Source organism: Notothenia coriiceps, unplaced genomic scaffold (genome assembly GCF_000735185.1).
Source record: "Notothenia coriiceps isolate Sejong01 unplaced genomic scaffold, NC01 NC01_scaffold00028422, whole genome shotgun sequence".
NCBI classification, from domain to species: domain Eukaryota; kingdom Metazoa; phylum Chordata; class Actinopteri; order Perciformes; family Nototheniidae; genus Notothenia; species Notothenia coriiceps.
Window position 1 is genome coordinate 7,075 of NW_011361123.1, and position 19,305 is coordinate 26,379.

The 19,305-nt window shown below is 42.3% G+C and overlaps 1 protein-coding gene across 1 annotated transcript; it reads right to left on the reverse strand.

Moving 5' to 3' along the window:
* Positions 1-2,028: 2,028 nt before the first annotated feature.
* On the reverse strand, positions 2,029-18,137 carry shf (Src homology 2 domain containing F; the record flags this gene model as incomplete). Its single annotated transcript, XM_010785867.1, has 2 exons — positions 17,409-18,137; positions 2,029-2,164 (listed from the first exon to the last, which is right to left on the reverse strand). Coding segments are annotated over exons 1-2 (568 nt in total), but the record flags the coding sequence as incomplete, so codon positions are not given.
* Positions 18,138-19,305: the final 1,168 nt, after the last annotated feature.

The window sequence follows — 19,305 nt, forward strand, 5'->3', positions numbered from 1 at the left end:
CTGGGGAAAAGGTGCCAGACAGTTTGCCTAATGGGCACTGACAAGATGTCCTTGAGCAAGGCACTGAACCCCAACTGCTCTCTATAGCGCCGAACAACCTAGCAGTCTCTCGGCTCTGACACCTCTCTATAAAAATGTCTATCTGTACATATCTGTATTCAGACTTAATCCGTAACGGTCCTATGCATGTGTGCATTTTTAATGTGTGTGTATACAATAAATGGCCTTCCCACTGGGGATTAAAAAAGGTTCATCCTTGGGCACTTCATCTTTACATTTACATGGGTGGCGGTGTGTAACTGGGAAACTTTGTGAATTTGGAGCAAGGTGTTGCTGAAAAAAAAGCAGTGCTTGGATACAGAACATGTTGAATAAAAATCAGCAACACTTCATATGCTACCGGGAGCCAGTGAAACATAGCATTTTGGTTTTGGCGCAGTTAACCATGATTATACTTTTAGATTTTCAACTACCATTATTATGTATATATGGTTATATGCATGATTCATATTACAGAACATTCTAACCCACAGTCATCAATATGGCTTATCTGACGTTCTTTCAGACATTTAATTTATTATGTGGACATTTCCCATAATGCCCTGTTTGCAGGTGAGTATATCAAACATTGTGAAATGATACCCTCTTCGAGTAATGGCATTCCTACCTTTGTGCCAGCATGTTGGAATTTCATGTACTATTTAGTGCTTGTGAAATCAGCCATCTATGAAATAAATCCATGGATCATTATGAAAATTAAAAGGATGACAGTACAAAGCCAAATAAATCCAACAGCTCTATTTAAAACAACGCCCTGCCAGCCCAGTCAAAACAGCAGACACGAAAAACAAAAAGTGGCAATCAATAGACATGATAGATAAAAGCATCCAGCCTGAAAACAACACCGCTTCAGGTTTTAAAGACAGGAGCAACAACAGGAACCCAAGTGAAGACTTCATCCGATCAAACAGACAACTGCTGCCAGCATAGTTTAGTTTGCTAGGTGTAAAACGATGTCAAGTTGAACTTAAAAAACCTGGAATCAGTTCAAGATTCAAAGTGATACAACAAAAGCCTTGTTCAGAGTGTGCTTTTCTCTACAGCTTCCTCAGCCTCAGAGAGAAGCGATAAATCTTAAGGTTTTTTTTACTCTGCTGAGGCAATGACTGGGCCAGAGGTCAAACCAGTAAGACAGATGAAAACAAGAGATTGTCTGGAGGCCCATTAAACGAAAATTGCTGAGGAGGGACAGAGACATTCATGCCCTGCCTATATGGGTGTGCGTGTGCGTGTGTGTGTGTGTGCGTGCGTGCGTGCGTGTGTATCAGTGTATCAAGGTATAAGTGCTGATATCTCTGTGTCATCCACAAACATCCACTTGAGGTTTGACAGTCATACAAACATTCCTTTCCTGGGTACGAAAGCTTTTCAGGGAGAGGAAAAGCAGCATGTTCTGTTCTCTCTATATTTTTCAACATTTCTCCTCTTTTTCTTCCTGCACATTCTTTGTTCTTTGTCATTGCTGTGCTAACTTTGCCACAGAATGAATGTGCGCTGTGACAAAGCCGTGTGGGGAATGTGGTTCGGCTGAAATTCTTATGTTAACACACAGCTATTGTTGGGCCTTCTTGGAAATCCCAGCATGTAGCTGTCTCAACATGCAAACAGATCAGCGGGGGGGGAAAAGCATATTAAAAAACAAAAGTGCTCTCTTCATTGGACCTCTGAAGTGTGTATTTAAATACACTTTCTGGCTTGTATGGTTTCTAGGGGCAAAGTCATTGCTTCTGGAAATGTTTTGACAACTTTCACCACAGGCGGGTCATTTATGCTCTGCTGCACCTGTCATGTAATCCTGCATTAGGCCATCTGAGCCTCTTTATATATTCCCATTTTCGGGACATATGCTCAAATCACACTGCATACTAATGAATGCTCCACTGTGATTTACAGTATGAAAGCATCAAAGGCACAAGGTGACAGAAGCAGCTGGAGATGGAGATGTAAGAAAACTGAAATGCCATCTACCTGCCATCATCTTCTGGGCCTCGTATGGCTCCATGTAGCCGTCATTCTCCGTGGTCGTCACTTTTTCCGTGCTGGTCTGAGTGCCACCAGCCTGCTCGGCATCGAAAGGGTCCGCGTAGTCTTCGAGGATAATGAGCTGCAGAAGAAAAGGGGAAAAAAACAAGGAAAGGTGAAATGGAGGGAGAAGTGAAAACAGCAGGAGGGGAATATTTGCTCTGTTGAACAGTACAACATAGATAGGTGCCAGGAGAGTTGCCTGACAGATAATGCTGCGGCCCAGGAGAGGACCAAGTCATGTCCATACTCCGGAGATAAAGGAGGAAACACATACATAAATTATACCCTGTGTCTGTATAGCTCTGCACACCACCACAATGCCTCGGCTTTAAGCCTTACAGCACGCTCTCTGCTACTGCTGGTCTTCCTAATTATACGATAGCACAGTGACAGGCCTACATTTCAAAAGTAGAGGAAAGGAAGACAACTGCTCAACTTTCTGAAGAGAAACAATTTGGCAGATTTTTACCGAGCTGGCGGCGAGCCATGGCTAATTGCAGTCTTGCTCTTTTGCCGAGCAGTTTGTGCAGTAGATGGCAATTAGGTGGATGTCCCGGGACCCAGAAATACAGCTGAAGCCTTTAGGGAGCAGAGCAACAGTCCGCAGATATAGTGCCTTGGGGGGATATTTGTTTCCTTTAAATGTTTGCTTCATCTACCAGGACACCGCTTTAAAAGTCAAGATCTAGCATTTGAAGGGAAACAGACTCCCATCTGAGCCATCCGTCCATCTAATGAGGGGGAGTGCCTGTAGGGGTTTGGGCCTGCTGATAGAAAATGTACTTTTTCTCTGTTGAGGCTCCTGAGAGTCTGGCAGACGTGTAGGACACCGCATGTTCTGTAACTTGGAAACATTTCAGTCCAGGGTTAAAAAAAAAAAAGGGAAATTCTTATGCAAACACCTAAGAGAGCATGTCGGCTAAATGCCTGGATTACACCCTATGAGTCATGTGTAAGGGGCAGGGATTTGTTCTCGTATAAATAAGGTCATCACACATCTGGTGGTTGGCGGCCGGGCAGGGTAAACAGGACCGTGCTTCGTGCCCGTCGCGCCGTTTGTCAAACAGAGCCAGCTTTCTAGAGACCAACCACTGTCCATCTCTGCCACAGAGGGAGCACACTTCCCGGAAGTTAACCCCTTATGCTGGCCACCCGGGCGGGCAGGCGGGGCGGGGCGACACACACACACACACACACACACACACACACACACACACACACACACACACACACACACACACACACACACACACACACACACACACACACACACACACACCTCCAGCTCTGGTATTTTACTTCAGTTGGGAAAGCACCAACCTTTTTTCAGTAGTGATCAAGGTGAAGTGTCAAAAAATGCAAAAAAGTTCACTAGCTATCACGTGTAAGCCGCTTAGTGGCAGAGGAATGCTGGCAGGTATATTCCTGCGCAGATCATCTCCACTATACATGGATTAGGCAATAATAGCATGGAGGTAAGCACCACGGATGTGTTTCATAGCTGCTACTGTGTGTTAAATCCACCTTCTTCGATACTCCCTATCCATCTGTTTTGGGGAAAATAACTAGGACTTGTTTCTGCCACAGCATAATTATGGGTTCCTCAAATGTTTTGCTTCTGTGAATTCAAGCAGGGAGAAAAATCCAATACAAACATTGTCCTAGTTTGTTTTTGTGCCACAGCAATATACATAATTCACTCGAAATGTAATTACAATTCAGATAAGCAACATGTTTGCAGCCCCAGAGACCCCAAAACTCTGTACATGTTATGAGTTGCAGCCACAGTGTCGCACCTTGTTGCATAGTAACTCAGTAATCATGGCGTGTGCCAAACCCACCTATGATACAGTCACTGCAAACACAGCCCAAACCTAAGAATAAGTCACCCTCACTAAAAAAACATATGAATCACCTAAATGCGTGGGATGAAGGCCAGTGGCCATTTGACTGCGGTCCACAGACTTTAGCAGAGTGGCTCGAGGTTTTAGACCATAGCCCGCAAATGTGATAAAATACTCCAAACGCTTCATCTCACATTCGCTCCAGAAGCATTAGACGAAAGAGATAGTTTACATATTTGCGGTTTCAGCAGAGATTACACATTCAACTTAGACCGCCTTATGCACATTAATGAGCCAATGTTTGAGCATATTTCAGGACATAATTGCAATCACGTATTGAGTTACGTGCAGAGAGCCACTCCAAACACATGACATCATCTTTTGCCTTTCCTGTTGACATAATGTTGGACAATAAAAGGGCAGGGTGTGTTATAAAAAGAAAATGTTGATTGCATCAGACAGAGTTCAGTGTTGGGATTCAAATCTGTAATTAATAAGAAAAATGCAAACAAAGCTTGGATTTTGTAATCAAACATCAAACACCATGCTCGTAGTTTATGCATGATATCATTTCCTGTCCAAAAGTGGTAAATATTTGTGGCTTGGAAATGTTGCTTTGGTAATATGTAAAGAAGCGTTGTAATAGATAGACAATTATATGTAAATATGTAAATCACTTCAATTAAAGTCTAAGTATTTGTTCTTTATCCATCTCAAACAATCATAATCAGGCTAAATCAAAAGTATAACAGGTTTGTAATTTATTATCAAGAACAGTAGGAATCACAATCAGGCTCTTGGTTGTTCTGCTCTTTTAAAATGACCTAAAGAAATATGCAATTCGAAAATATCTCCACTCAAGATTTGACTGATTTAAAAGGAAAACATATTCTAACAATGTCTTAATGATGGTACCTCCTTTGTCCTTATGTATATACTTAAATATGGTTGTGAAGGCTCGTCTTGTAGCAGCTAACACTACAAAAAAAAGCATTTACATTTTACAGGCATGTGTATAATTAGCTCAGAGCAGGGCAGTAAAAGCTCATTTCAGCACCTGGCTTAGATAGGCAGGGCAAGTCAAGTTTTCTTTTCCCATAAAAAGCCACTTTAAGCTGATGACAAACCAGTCACCAGCCTGAGTGCCCTTGGATACAAATTAGTCATCCGTCCTCTTGCAATTCTTACTTTCAATTTGAGTTTTTGGGAAACTGTGTTACAACATCAAGGAGTTGTGTGGGAACTGAGGAATCTTTGAATGAATGGGGAATTTATCAACTGTTTAGGCATCATCATCGCAGTTATATTAATTAATATTTTGTATAAGCAAATGATGTGAAAATATCGAAATTAAGTATTGTGAGAAGTCTTGTTTGTTACAGATCATCTCAAGAACAACACACCATGATCATTTTAATATATTTCTCATTGCTACTGTGAATAATGCTTCCAAAAGCATAATTCCCTCTAATATCCAATCGCAATTAGTTATTATTTCCAAATTGAGCAGCTTTGTTGTGAACAGATACATTATTTTATTCTCAATCATTAGCAAAACTGTCATTAACTTTAGCCCACAAGGATCCTTTCTTTGCATTTGGGGATTTGAACCATCAACAAGATGATCTAAGGCTCCGTCGCCCGGCCCCTGCAGCGTAGTTCATGTTTGGTTGGAGGAGGTGGTTCATATTTCCAAATTGTCCCAATGTGTCCTTCCTGTCCCACTGTACTAATGACTCCTCGACAGCAGGAGGAGCATAGGGAAGTGAGGAGAGGGGTGCTAAGAGCGGCAGCGTCGCCGGGGGAAACACCATCTGCCTTGTGGCGTGCCAGGGTGTGTCAGGACTGCAGCCAAGCCACACTTGTCATGAAAGCAAAATTCCCCCTCAGCACAAGAGCGCAGCGCCTCAATATATCAGGTCTTTGCTAAGCCGCGCTGTAAGCCCAAATGAATCTCACAAAGCCACCTCGCAGGCTTAGGCCGAGTCCCGGATGGTAGCTGGGTCTTTTACTGGTCTGCAGCATAGAGAGAGAATTCACGCAATTACTTTCATTCCACAGCTCAGGTCCCAGGTTGGCCATGTCTTACACCTGCCACAGCTCTGGCAGCTCGCAAAGGAGAGCAGACTTTTTTGAAATGCACTGCAGCTCTCAGGCGATGAAGCCGACTTCAAATCAGTGGGAACAGAGGGGGAACATTAGCAGAGGAGGGAGGCTATAACAGGCACCTGCCACTTTGGCTCAATAATAGATCTTGATGAAGCCGGGGCTTGCGGGATTACAATTCGATTGGGTCCCAGACTTCCATTAGAAGTGAGAAATATACAACAATGTTCCTTCTGCAGTGTTAATGGAGAGTTTCGACTGACACATCGGGTAATTAGGAGCAAAAGAAAAAATCGGATGAGTTGAAATTTGAGCATGGATGGAAATTGAGAATATTGGATATAATAATGGAAGTGGCTTGCTACATTGCTGTGTGCATTTTGAGCAAATCACATGTCTGGTGTTCACATTTTAGAACCAGAATCAGACGCGGTATAACAGCAGATTCTGCCAGAGATAACTAGATAAACACCTTTAGACATTTACATGGATGAATGTAAACACCAATCCCACTCAGGCAGAATGAGTGCAGACAGGAATATGATATTAATGTCATGGCTGGTCCAGGAAGGATTGTATGCGTCACGGGCTAGTCAAGGTTGAAGCCCCCTTGAGACAGAAAAGTCAGCAGGCTGCAGAATGAACGAGGCAAAAAAAAAGATAGAAAGAGGACTGACGTGTGTGATTTATGTCTCACGCTGCGAGGGATTCCACTGATAACCTAATACAACTCAGTGCTTAGCAGCTCCATTGCATTAAGGCATTTCAAAAGGCTTTTTTTTTTTTGCTGCTATTGCTCATTTGTGTATAAAAAAAAGAAAGAATGCCACTATTGTAAAGACAGAAAGCCACTAGAAAGAAGAAGGAGACAAACGACGACGGGACACTATTTGTTGTTTTCGTTCTACAGATAATTGCTGCCATGCACACAGTATGTTTACTTACCGTTGGATGGAGAACTGTTCAAATGTAAAACCCAAACTCTGCACGCTGAGCCTCATTGCTTCTGCTGATAGCTCCTCCACCTTATCTCTGTCTGTAAACATAGGACGAATGCTGTGTGACTGTGCAGTCGTTCTACGATAACTTGGCCACCATCTTTTAGAACATATTGGCACAACAAACACTCCCTAAAGGCAGTGTATTTAAGCAAGCGTGATCGCTGCTGCTCCGTTGACAAAATGCAGTTACTATCAATACTTTGTTGTTTCTAAGAAGCAAGCGCAAATCTGGTTTCAATTCATTGAAGGCGCCTTGTGAAGAGCGACCGCTGGGTTCTGTATCTACCAAGCAGACGAGGCAGATGGAAAATTGACTTTGCCTCGAAAGGAGAGACAGTGCAGGAGTGCATTTCCCACCATACAGGCCTGACATTAATGAAACTTTATTGAAATGTATCCAAAGAGGCACGGTTGCTGCTTGGGGTCCTGCCTCTGGGAGCTTGGAAGAGTAACGTGCCTCCTCTAAAGGCCTACTTAGGAGTCTGCAGAGGCAGCTAATCAAATTACTATATTTGCTATAAAGTAGCTTTTTCCCAATCAGTCACAAGCCGCTGCAGTCCACACACCACTGGAAAGCACTTCACTCCAGATAATCAAACATTCGGTTTATTTCCAGGTGTAATCATTTGCTTTGCTTTTAATCTAATTGGAAAATCAATCAAGAGAAGCAGTTCGGTGTTTGAAAGCATGCTCTTGTTTGCGGATCAGCACAACAAAATACCTAGCTTTCACACAGACAACAATTCCCCCATCGCTTCAGAATGTAGGACCCGATAATTAGGTGAAAACAAACTAATTAAAAACATCCCTTCTATGTTTATTTTCTACCACTGAGCCTCAAGCCGCAAAGTGCATTTTCTTGACCATAACAGCTACCTTAAGCACGCTCAGGGTTTACAGTCTATATCTGCAACATATTCTTTAATGGATATGTTTTTAAGATTATTTGCACATCAATGTACTCAACCATCAGTTTCACATGTGTCCATCTCCCTCAGCGACATGTGCGATGTTCAAAGAGCGACTCACTTCTGGCTGCACAGTTATGTATTACACACACCCTCCCCTTTAGGATTCAGACCACATTAAATGTTGGATCTTCAGATCTCTGCACTTTTACCCATGTGGGGTGGCTTTCGCACGGCAGTTGGGGTAAAGTCGTTTCTTTAGGCCTGTTGTTGATCATGGTGTGCATGGGAATGCTTCCAGATGCAGAAACAGCGACACTGATAACATACAACACACTTGTGGGGAAAGAGATCAGAACAGCGTTGAATGGAAAGGGATGTTAAACATATAATGCACACCTGGAGAGTACCCACATCAACACTGTAAGTATAGGTTTCTGTGCATTATGGGGCTTTTAAAGCACATGAACTCTCAAATCAGGTATCACACACACACACACACACACACACACACACACACACACACACACACACACACACACACACACACACACACACACACACACACACACACACACACACACACACACTCTCAATCAAGGCTTAAGCAGGATAGGATGTCTAGTGTTCATTATCAGTGCTCTTTCTAATCAGACCTAGTGAAGACATTCAGTCTGTTCAAATGATTACTCATGAGGTCCCAGCCAATCACAATGAAATGTCACTTAAAGGTAAAAATAGAGACGTTACAAATACGTCAATGCAGATTTTATTTTCTGCCCCAAAATATATTTCAAAACCTTTAGGAGTAGATTTCTCGCATCCAAGAACGCCCTTATACACAACTTCTAAGCGTGTTAATAGTAATGTGTTTTCTACTCTTGGTGTCCACGAAAGGAACTTCTTGCATTCTGAGGCAAACGTTGGTTTTGTATAAAAGCTCAACTTCAATTCAAATCAATCAAATGTGGCTACTGCAACAGATATTGGCGCAGAGCACTTTTCTTTCTTGAGGATTTCTTGTGCCAAATGTAACCTGAAAAACCATGAAAGACAAATGCTGAGTGTATTTTTAAAAAGGTCAAAGGTCACAACTATAGTTTTGAATTGAATTACTTATGTATCTACATCCACATGAGCTGCTGAAGGATCTACACGCCCCCTTCGTACCATCAATAAGCTTTCAGGCTATAAAGGAAGTCGACGTGATCCCTCAAACAAACTGCTAACAGGCTAAACTGCACTTGGAGAAAACTCTGTGCCCTGCATGCATTCCCCATCCATTCCTTTATTTACCAGGACAAATTGCCTAGCAGCATTCACACTTTTAAGTAGCTAGATAACTCTACTTTTCAATAAAAATCCTACGCTAGCCGCCCTCCTCTCCAAATGAATGATGTATCTAACATTAGCACTGAGGCAGTGAAGCACAAAAAGCACCCCAGCTTGTCCCTAAGGACCTCTTTCATTGGAGCCCACTTAAGACCTCCAGAGGAGAAAGGGGAGGAGGCCGTGGGTTGCACCCTATGAAGGTGCTCTTAATATGCTACAGATATTCAAGATTAAGCACTCGACGACACGCTTCACAAAATCCAATTTCCTTCCTCTGCTCCCATCCCTCTGTGATAGATTTATTGGCAGTGTTTCTGCGCCGTACAGTTAGTGTGCGGCACAAGAGTCTATAATAATTCAGGTGCTACAAAAGAATGTTGGTATTTTATAAAATATGATAATCCCTAAAATAGTCGCCCTTTGAATGAGCAATTTGTCCTCAACGTGGGCTACACTAAACTCCTTAATCAACACAGGTTCAATTATTATGCAAACACCAATTTCTTTTTTAATGACAGGATGAAGTAGTAGGCTTAAAGAATAATAATAAAGTTGTTTAAACCACAAAAGTATGCTGACAAGAACTGTTAACTCCCATGAGATGCTGTTACCACAACGCACACAAACACACTTTTGTTTATCGCGGCTCCTATAAGATAGGAACTGACACAATTAGGAAAGTAGGGCTTCGTGAAACAACATGAGGAGATCCACTGGGCACGGAAGCTTTGATTTTAGCAGAGAGATTTATAGAGCAGGGAGAAAAACAAGCCGCAGTCAGGCCATAAACAAAGCTACAGATTGTGATTTGAGGACGTTGTGATTGTGGCTGGAGGCTCTGTGGCCTCAGATAGCCTCTGTGTGGTGAGGATGCACTGAGGGCCCTGCGTCGCCTACACGGACAATAGAGCGAACGCACAGGGTGGAGTCCTATACTGCTGCCATTGCTACGTGGCTTCCCACCTCTCAGAGCTGCAGCAAAGGGCTAGAGAAGCTGTATTAGGAGGGGTGAGGGACAATCACCACCAGCAAGTTTCCACAGAGAGCCCTCAGTGGGGCATGCAGCAGGTATGTGCCGTCACCATTTGTAACCTTTTCCGACATCCAGATAGCGCATGTCAAAGAAGCCGATAACATAAACCCTGGTTCTGGTTTAGCAAGCAAGCGGCAGCCAGAACACTCAGCCTACACACAGGGGCGAGCACAGACTTGTCAAGTTAAAAAGGGAATGTCACCAAGTTGTAAACACTTCCTGACAGGAAGGGAGCACTTCCTTAATCCTGGAGCAACCAAGCAACCATTCCTTATTTTCCACCAAACAAACTGCAGACAGTGGCTTTCATTCTCTACATGTGTTCATATCACAAACAGTTCATTTGAACCGTGATAAAAAAAGACATTAAAATGTGACCTCATGTGAGCAGCATATTCAAAAGCTGTTTAGTGGACGTGTTTCCCATTCACAGAATAAAACAAAAGTCTGGAATCCCACTAAGAAATAAATGGAAGTGCACCGCTTCCTGGTGGGCTGCCGGATCACGGGGCAGCTCTGTTTGCAAGACGGAAGTCTGGACGGAAGCCTGTACTCACATGCACGGGATAAAAGGCAAATCTCCATGACCTCTACAGTATAATGTATCTTGATGCAAGAAAGCGACTTGGTTACAGTTGCAATTTGCATATAGCTTGTAGGGGCCTGAGCTACTGATTTTGCAAAAATTAATTCTTCATATTGGTTCTCCGTTTGTGCCTCAGATGGCATGCAAGCTTCAGGCTCAATTGTTTCTTTTTTAGATTGGTGTATGAAGATCTGCCTTCCCACTAGACTCGGCTACCCATGAGTACACACACACTGTCATTACACAAAACAGAGCCATGTGTCTATAACTCCCAGGCGGCCAGAGCGGCAGCCCTCTGCAGGCTAATTGTGACCTGGTGGAATCATGTGACTGATGTTCTGGTGCAAAGCTAGAAAAAGCAGCAAACACAAGAGACTCTATCGGGACTCTTTAAATCCTCGATGAAGACTCCCAGATGGAGGGAAAGAAAAATAATAAGCAAACAATTGCTAAAGGGCATAATTTCCAAGACCAATAACTTTCAAGCACATGTGGCGGGATGGCCGTATATAAAACCTAACCATGAGTAGCTATTACACTCAGCGAAGCAGGCTTACAGTGCCATCATGTCAATGTAATAGGATTTGTGGATTCACCAAAATGATATATCGATGAAAAGCCAATGCTCAGTTGAATAACCATTACATTAAGGATTCCAGCGCATGCTCCACTACAGGATGACTTCATCCTGCCCCACATGCTGTTCGGCTCTGAGTTGCTTCCTTCCTCTCAAAGTGCCCTTCCAGGATTATTTTTTAAGTCCCAGGAATTCATTGTAAAGTTTAAAAAACAGTTTAAAATGTGTTTTACATGAAAGGAAAATGAGTTTTATTCTGAGCTGTGGGTAATGAGAGTTGAGTCTCTTGTAATCCGGAACTAGTGGATGTGACTTTGAGAAAATGCCTTAGATGCTTAATATAGTTCAGGAAATACATGGCATTCTTCACACCTCAGTGAACAGAAGGTCAAGCGGGAAACAGAAATCTCACAATCCTACCTGCCACTCCATGCAAACGATATCACAGTCTAGACTTTACTGTTATATGAGTCAGATATTATATGTTCTTAGGTATTTATTTACACAATTGTTCATGATTATTGCCCACTTCTGACTGTAACTCTTTTTTAATTAACAAACAACAGCTGCAAAATCCAAAACATGCAAATCACAGCTTTTCCACATTTAACAACAGTGGAAAATGACTTTAAATTATTATTATTTCCATTATGTATTCATACGGGTTGGAAGTCCGGAGGTATTAAATTCTATTATTCTATATAATCCGAGTACGGAAATATCCCATTGTCCCACACAAAGACTTTTACTCAGCCAATGAGCATGAAAACCGGTTTGTGTAATTGTAGAGCAAGAAGGGCACATCCTGTTTCACACTGACATCCAGCCAGGCCGGCTATCAACCCGACCGGCCTCCGTCTGATATGATAGGTAGAGAGCCGCACTTAAAAGATATGCTATAAGAAAACATGATGGGCTCTGATGTTTTCATCCATTTTCTGGCTCCCTGAAGAAAACCACTCTCGCAGACCTAGGTGATATTGACGTTTGTGCTCGACATTTCTCCTATCACTGGCAGAGATGAAAGCATAAAAGGCCGCTGGGATGCATTTATGAAATCCCACAGATGTCTGGAGTGCTAGGGTGAAAGGCCAGGGGAAGATATTCAGGTTTTGGGGAAATGAAACTGTGCTCTACAGGCAATGTAATCTGCGGGCCGATCCAACACGTCCGCTCTACCCACGCCAGAAGATAGTAGCTTGGGCGTAGTGTCAGGTGAGGACGTCATTCAGATTTTTCAAATGCTGCATCTTAACTAAAGTGTGATCATTACACATCCAAATGGATTTAAACATATGCTAAAGATGAATGGAAGGAAGCTGACACCCTTTTCAGTTTCCACAAACAAATAAAGCCAGACTAAGCCAGTAGGGAAGGGTGTTATTTACTATGAAAACATCCGATCACAACCCCAAGCCCGGCAACTACACAAGACTGAAACCATTCATGTTTTTTTAATTGATTAAATGAAAAACACATAAACCTTTCTAGAACCACAAATGTTATTTTTTAAACTTTGTTTTTTGTACGGATAAAACAAACAAGATATGGTGCGTACATTTGAAAGCTAAGATAAAGTTTAGCCATACAAAGTGATTGCTGGTGTTCATAAACAGATATGAGAGTGGTATCAATCAATCACACAAACTAACTCTTGGCAAAAAAGCTTATAAGCATATCTTCTGAACCCTTAAACTATTACTTAAGGCCAAAAGGTTCAAGCAGCTGATTCTACCAGAAACAGAAGTCAAAAATAACTTTTAACTTTCTATATTATGGCCTAACTTTCCAACTGATTTTTACTAAACTCTGTTAAATCTTCGAGGTGAGGCCAATCGAGTGGTGCAGGGATGACGTATTTACCCGGAAATTAACTGTGCATGGGTTCCCTCGACAAAAAAGCAATGGGATTTCTCCATAGGATTTTGGAAAATAGCTCGAAATAAGGTGGAAAACGAACCTGTTTGATAAATGCACGTTTTGTTCAGCCGGATAATCTCCACATGTCTCCTACTTTTATAATTTTATAATCATAAATCTAATCGCCAGAAGCTAAATGCTAACGTTATGCTATAAACGAACTACAGCAGGGTCGCTGCTTCAACACTACAGATTAAAAATTGTACAAGTTGAAGCGTTTGTTTTAACAGTTTGCAGGAGGCAGGTAGTTGCTTTCAAGCAGAACACGGAGAAAAAAAAACTTAGCGGGAGTGTTTACGTGTTCGGTGTAATGACGTACAACGGCCTCGACAACTTCTGTAGTCCTATTCAGCCACTTGGTAACAACCATCGTTTTTCAGACACGTAAAAAAAAATCTCACTGCTGATGTATTTAATGTCGTAGAACAAAACGTGATCCGTCTCTTAAATTTGTGTCAACCACAGAGCTTATTTGGAGCTATTTTCCAAAGTCCTATGGAGAAATCCTATTGACTCTGAGACGAGGGAACCATTAGTGGTAAAATGCTAACTCACTTCCGGGTTTTAGGACTCGTCACTGCACCACTCAACCTTTTCAACCTCCAGCCTACTCTCTTAAAAAGCCGAGCCAGGTCTTGTAATAAATAAGGTGTGTGGTGGAAAGGATTGAGCAGCATAAGCACAGAGGAAATCTGTCCATCGAGATGCCCCTGTTGGCTCACAACAACTGTCTTGGCATCTGATCCAAAACGGTATAGATAGATATGCATGCTGGCTCTTATGGGATCCCTGCATTGAAAAGACCCCGAGCCATAAAAGGAGCCGAAGTTAGATTGGAAGAGGATGTTTCCCAGGTGGCAAGACAAGTACTGATGCTGGCGGACTGCACTTCATAATGATGCCGCAGCCTGTCAGTTCCGCACTACTACTTTTGTTTACACACTTCCGAGTGGAGACCATTACCACTTTAGCGTGTCCTTGAGAGAAGTTAGGTTAGTGCTGAGTAGAGCGATGAGCTGGGAGATGAGGCCTTTAATTAGCTCCAAGGCGGGATGATAATTGATCATCTCCTTCAACTCGTTCTACCATGAAGGGCTTAACACCATTAAAAACAAAACACATCACAATACCTTGAAAACTCAAAACCACAAGTTGGATCAAAGACAGCTCCGCACAAAGAGTGCAACTTCAAACCAACACTGAAATCCGCTGAATAAATTGACACTTCTTAGATAATGATTTGCACTAAAAAAGAACACAGAAAAGGAAAACTGGGCGATGAAATGTCTGTGAAAATATAGCATATATATTATTTATTTTGCAGTATATCATTGCATGTTTCTCATCTTGCTTTTTCCCCCTACATAGAAGCCTGGTTAATAGAAATAGACTGAGGAAAATGCACTTGATGCCACTATTGGCATTTCAGGCATTAGGTAAGCAGTGATATAATTAGCATTCATGAGTCAAGTAATTAAAACATCAATGTAACCAAGCAGTGCTGTTAAGACACTTATTTGCTCAGCCTCCAACAGTCAGTGCAGTTAAAAAGACAGGTTCTCTAATGCAACTGAATCCATTCACTATCCACTGATGGCGTGAGGTAGGGCTGCTCGATTATGGCAAAAATCATAATCTCGATTATTTGGGTCAATAATTGATATCACGATTATTAAAAACGATTATCCATTTACTTTGAAAACATCCATTTATTGAAAAATAAATTTGAACAGTATATTTTTAACAGTTGATTACCCTGAACTTTAAGTATAATTCAACTGAAAAAACAATAAATAAATACATTCAAAAAAATAATAATAATAAAAAAGTGTCTATGTATAAATCAGTAATCCACTCATTAATTGTTTCATCATTGTCCAGACGTCAGAACACATTGTCTGTTCAATACTCTTTAAAATATAGCCTGAAGGGAGAGTGTGTGAAAACCAACTGCAAACAGCGCTACCATTGAAACAAGTGTCTTTATAATAGGACAAACTGTAATCCTCAAAAAAGTGTAAACACAGAGCCTCACAAAACTCTTTAAAGCTACTAGCTTAGTGACCAGGCTTTTTCTGCAGACGATTCATTACTTATGAAGCTTTCTGTATTCCTCAGATATAGATGTAAATGCACTCTAAGGTGGTAAAACACTTCCAGATATGCCCAGTTTAATTTTTTCCACCGCCGTGGAAGAGGAGGTACCGTACACCATGTATTACAAAACCTGCCAATATTTAATATTTTCACTTCAACCCTTCAGCATCTTAGCAAGACAACCCTTAACCCCCTCTCTCGACATATTGCTTAAGCCCAGCAGCTGCCAGTACTGATTGAGATCGTCCATAACATCATTTATACTGGTAGGTGTGAGGTATTTAAACCATACTGAACAATCATCTGCCTGTCTGTTTAAGCCATATGTGCACACGGAGAGGAAAATAAGATGGGCATTGGCAACTGTATTCCTGACAGGGGGAAAGCAAATAAGCTTCAATTAACATGAGACAACTATAATCTGTTTAATCAGCTTGAACAGCTGCAGTGGCTGGGTGAAAATGCTGCTTTTCTGCTTGTTTTACTGATAACACATAGCTGTATGAGTATTAAACCTGCATACTAAGTGCATGAGGGCTGCTGAAAACATGGTTTTGGAAAATAAACATTGGAATAGAAGAGCCTCTATGTTCCCAGTGTCTGTGTTGAGGGCGTGTGGGAAATAAAGGTGTTTGTAAGAGTTTCGTTTTTGTGATCAAAGCTGGGGTGAGAAAAGTGCAGTCTTCCTGTACACAACACTCTTGTGACAGGTTGAAGACACTGTGCAATATAAATAAAAGTGCCAAACCAAAACCAACTGTGAACTCGCCACACGTCCAAAGACAGGTGCGAAAGCAAACACAAGAGTAGGAAGAAGTAACGTGAAGGTGCAATCAAGATGACCGCAAAAATGTCAGGTATTTAGATGTGATCTGAGGAGGAAACAGTGGTGTGTACAGTGGGTATTTTCACAGAGCCATGCTTCCTCCTCTGTACAGAACTACGCAGACACTGAAACATTCATCCGTGGGATCACACTCATCATAAGGTATGTCCTCACCAACAAATCTCAGGTTTCTCCAAATGAACCCAGTGAGTGTGAATTCCTGAGAGGCCTGACATGATAGTGTTCTCCACATTCATGTTGTGCTGATGAGAGTGCAAACAGCTCCTTGCGATAGCCACAACTTCAAGGTAAAAAAAAAAGTGTAAGGCTTGTACTGTAAATGCAGATAAATGTGTCAAGAGAGTCTCAAATCAGAACCATCTATCTACTAATAATTTCCATGCATGGCAATGGGCATCAGTGCAAAAATAACATTAACAAAATTGATCTTTAGTTCAATAACATTGAATATATATATATTCAAATTGAATAAGCAGTCTAGATTACATTGTAGCATGAGAATAAGCTGCTCACCCAGCAGAGCAGAGTTTGCATGCACTTTACAGCAAGTTGACTTTCACAGAGTAACAACAGATCATAATTGTCGGTATTAGGCGTCCTTGGGTCTCTTGAAAGGCGCTATAAAAATTATTATTAAATTATTATTATTAATGCAAGCCTGCTCTAATACATTGAGCTGTGTGTCAACCATAGACTGTATATATAGGTGTCAACACATGACAGACTGCTCCCTCCACAGCACTCCCTGTAGTGCAGGTTAGTTATTAGACAAGAGGTGGATGTCGCAACTCGTGTGGACAGCCGTTGTGATAACAAGTTCTGCCGGTTGTAACGATGCATTTCTTACAGGAGTAGGTCAATTTCTCCATTAACAGGCCATGTTTCAAACATACGTAGGGGGGAAAAAATAATATTTTGTGATTTCAGAGAGAAAGCTATACTTAAATATGGGAGTTTACTAAGAATTGTTAATTTGGGGTTGTAATTGAAAGATTACAAAAATATTTAAAAGTTTAGTTGTTGCTCCAAACTTGTCCACAGACATTATAATGTTTGGACTTATTTCACCCACCTTCTCCTTGTTGTCGTGGTCCGAGGGAGGTGAAGTGGGAGATTTAACACTCCCCAGAGCAACAGCTTGGGTGACTGTGACACCTCCGCCTGGAGCTGGGCTGGGCTTTTCGATAGTTTCCACCTTGATAAGTCGGTGTTTTGGTGACACATACTTGATATCCGGCGACCCCACGCTGTTCAAGCTCGAGCCGAATGAAATATTTCCACCTGAAGTGTACGGGTCCTCGAAGTCCAGCTCCTTTTGTAGTTTGTACGCAGCGAGGATGTCCGGTTGCGCGGGGCTTGGGAAGGTGGCCCCGCAGATTGTTTGTTGGTAGCCAGGCGCACCGGGCACACCGGTGTGACAGTGTCTGTAGTCCGGTTTCGGAGGCGCCGGAGGGGGTGCTTTGGTAGTTTTGAATCCTAGGTGCTCCTTGAACCACTTGGCCATGCTGCCAGTGCATCGCTCTCAAGTCAATGAATGTAGTTTAGTTCCAGCTTTCCTGCCAGCGGAGCCCGAGTGTGTTCGTCAAAAGTGGGCTCCTCGGGTCACGCGCGGCCAGCACACCGGTGTCTGAGCGTGTTGCCAGTCTCGTGCGACTCTAGGTCCGGAGAGGAGTGCGCGAGGAAATGTGAGCGCGGCCACAGGCACTTTCTGATCTGCCCTGCTGCAACTCAGTCACTGTACGCTCCACTCGGCTGCTCTCCACGTCAGGTTTCCAGACTACGCAACATGGGAGCGCTTGTGCAAGAGGAACACACGCCCCCCCACAACCTGCCCTCCCCACCTGAGAACATTCACTGCCACCTACCGGGCTTGTGAAGCCCCGCTGACTGTTGACTACTGAGAATACCAGTCACCGCTGCATGACAGTTTGGAGAGTTTTACAAAAACCACAGCTCCGAGCACCCTCTGAGAAGAGTCTTCAGGAATCCCCGGATGTGGACTTGATGTATCTGGGCCGATATAGAAAAATAAAAAATAAATTAGCCTATACATGACATGGTGTTTTGACTAAACACCATGTCACCATGTCATTGTCCAAGTTTCTTGGAACCATTTTGGCCCCTTAGGCCTACTCCAATTTGTTGAGAGTCATTTCGGGTATAGATCACTTTGGGATTTCATAGAGGTTAAGAAAAAGTGTTATAAATATATTCCCACTTTCTCTCCAGAGTTAACTCTACAATATTATTGTTTTACAGAAATACCTAAGTAATACAACTGTTTACCTCAAAGAGTGCAGGTCTAAATTTTGTGTTTCACCTCAAGGGTAAAGTCCTATCATTATCAGTGTTCTCATGTCCAGATGGCCACTGCAGACTGTTTTAATTGCAAATTGCATTGCAAATGAACAGTAGAGAGGCATGCTGGCACCTATAATAACTCCGGGCACTGTTCTTGCTAAATTCATTACACCATCCATGAGTAGCTGAGGTGAATTGTTCAAAGCAACAATTCAAGTGAACAGTTCTCTCCAAGGTATCTTTCAATCTCTCTGACGCAGAGCATCATAGGTTCACCTGCTAAACACTAACTGCCTTTGCAATCAAAGGACAGATGAAAAAGAATCAAATTTTCCCTCCCAGAGACATACTCCAGCAACAGTCTGCATTAACACGAGTCATGGCTGCAGTGCGGTGGGTTTTTATGAAGCAATATTTCTTTTTAATAACACCACACACACACACACACACACACACACACACACACACACACACACACACACACACACACACACACACACACACACACACACACACACACACACACACACACACACAGCCTTGAGCAAGTCACAGTGTACAGATCACAGTTTAACCCTGGCAGGCTCTTGGGAGACACAACTCCATGCTCCAGAGATCAAAACAAAATCTATTATTTTTGTCCTGAAATCCTGCCATCGCTGCACTTT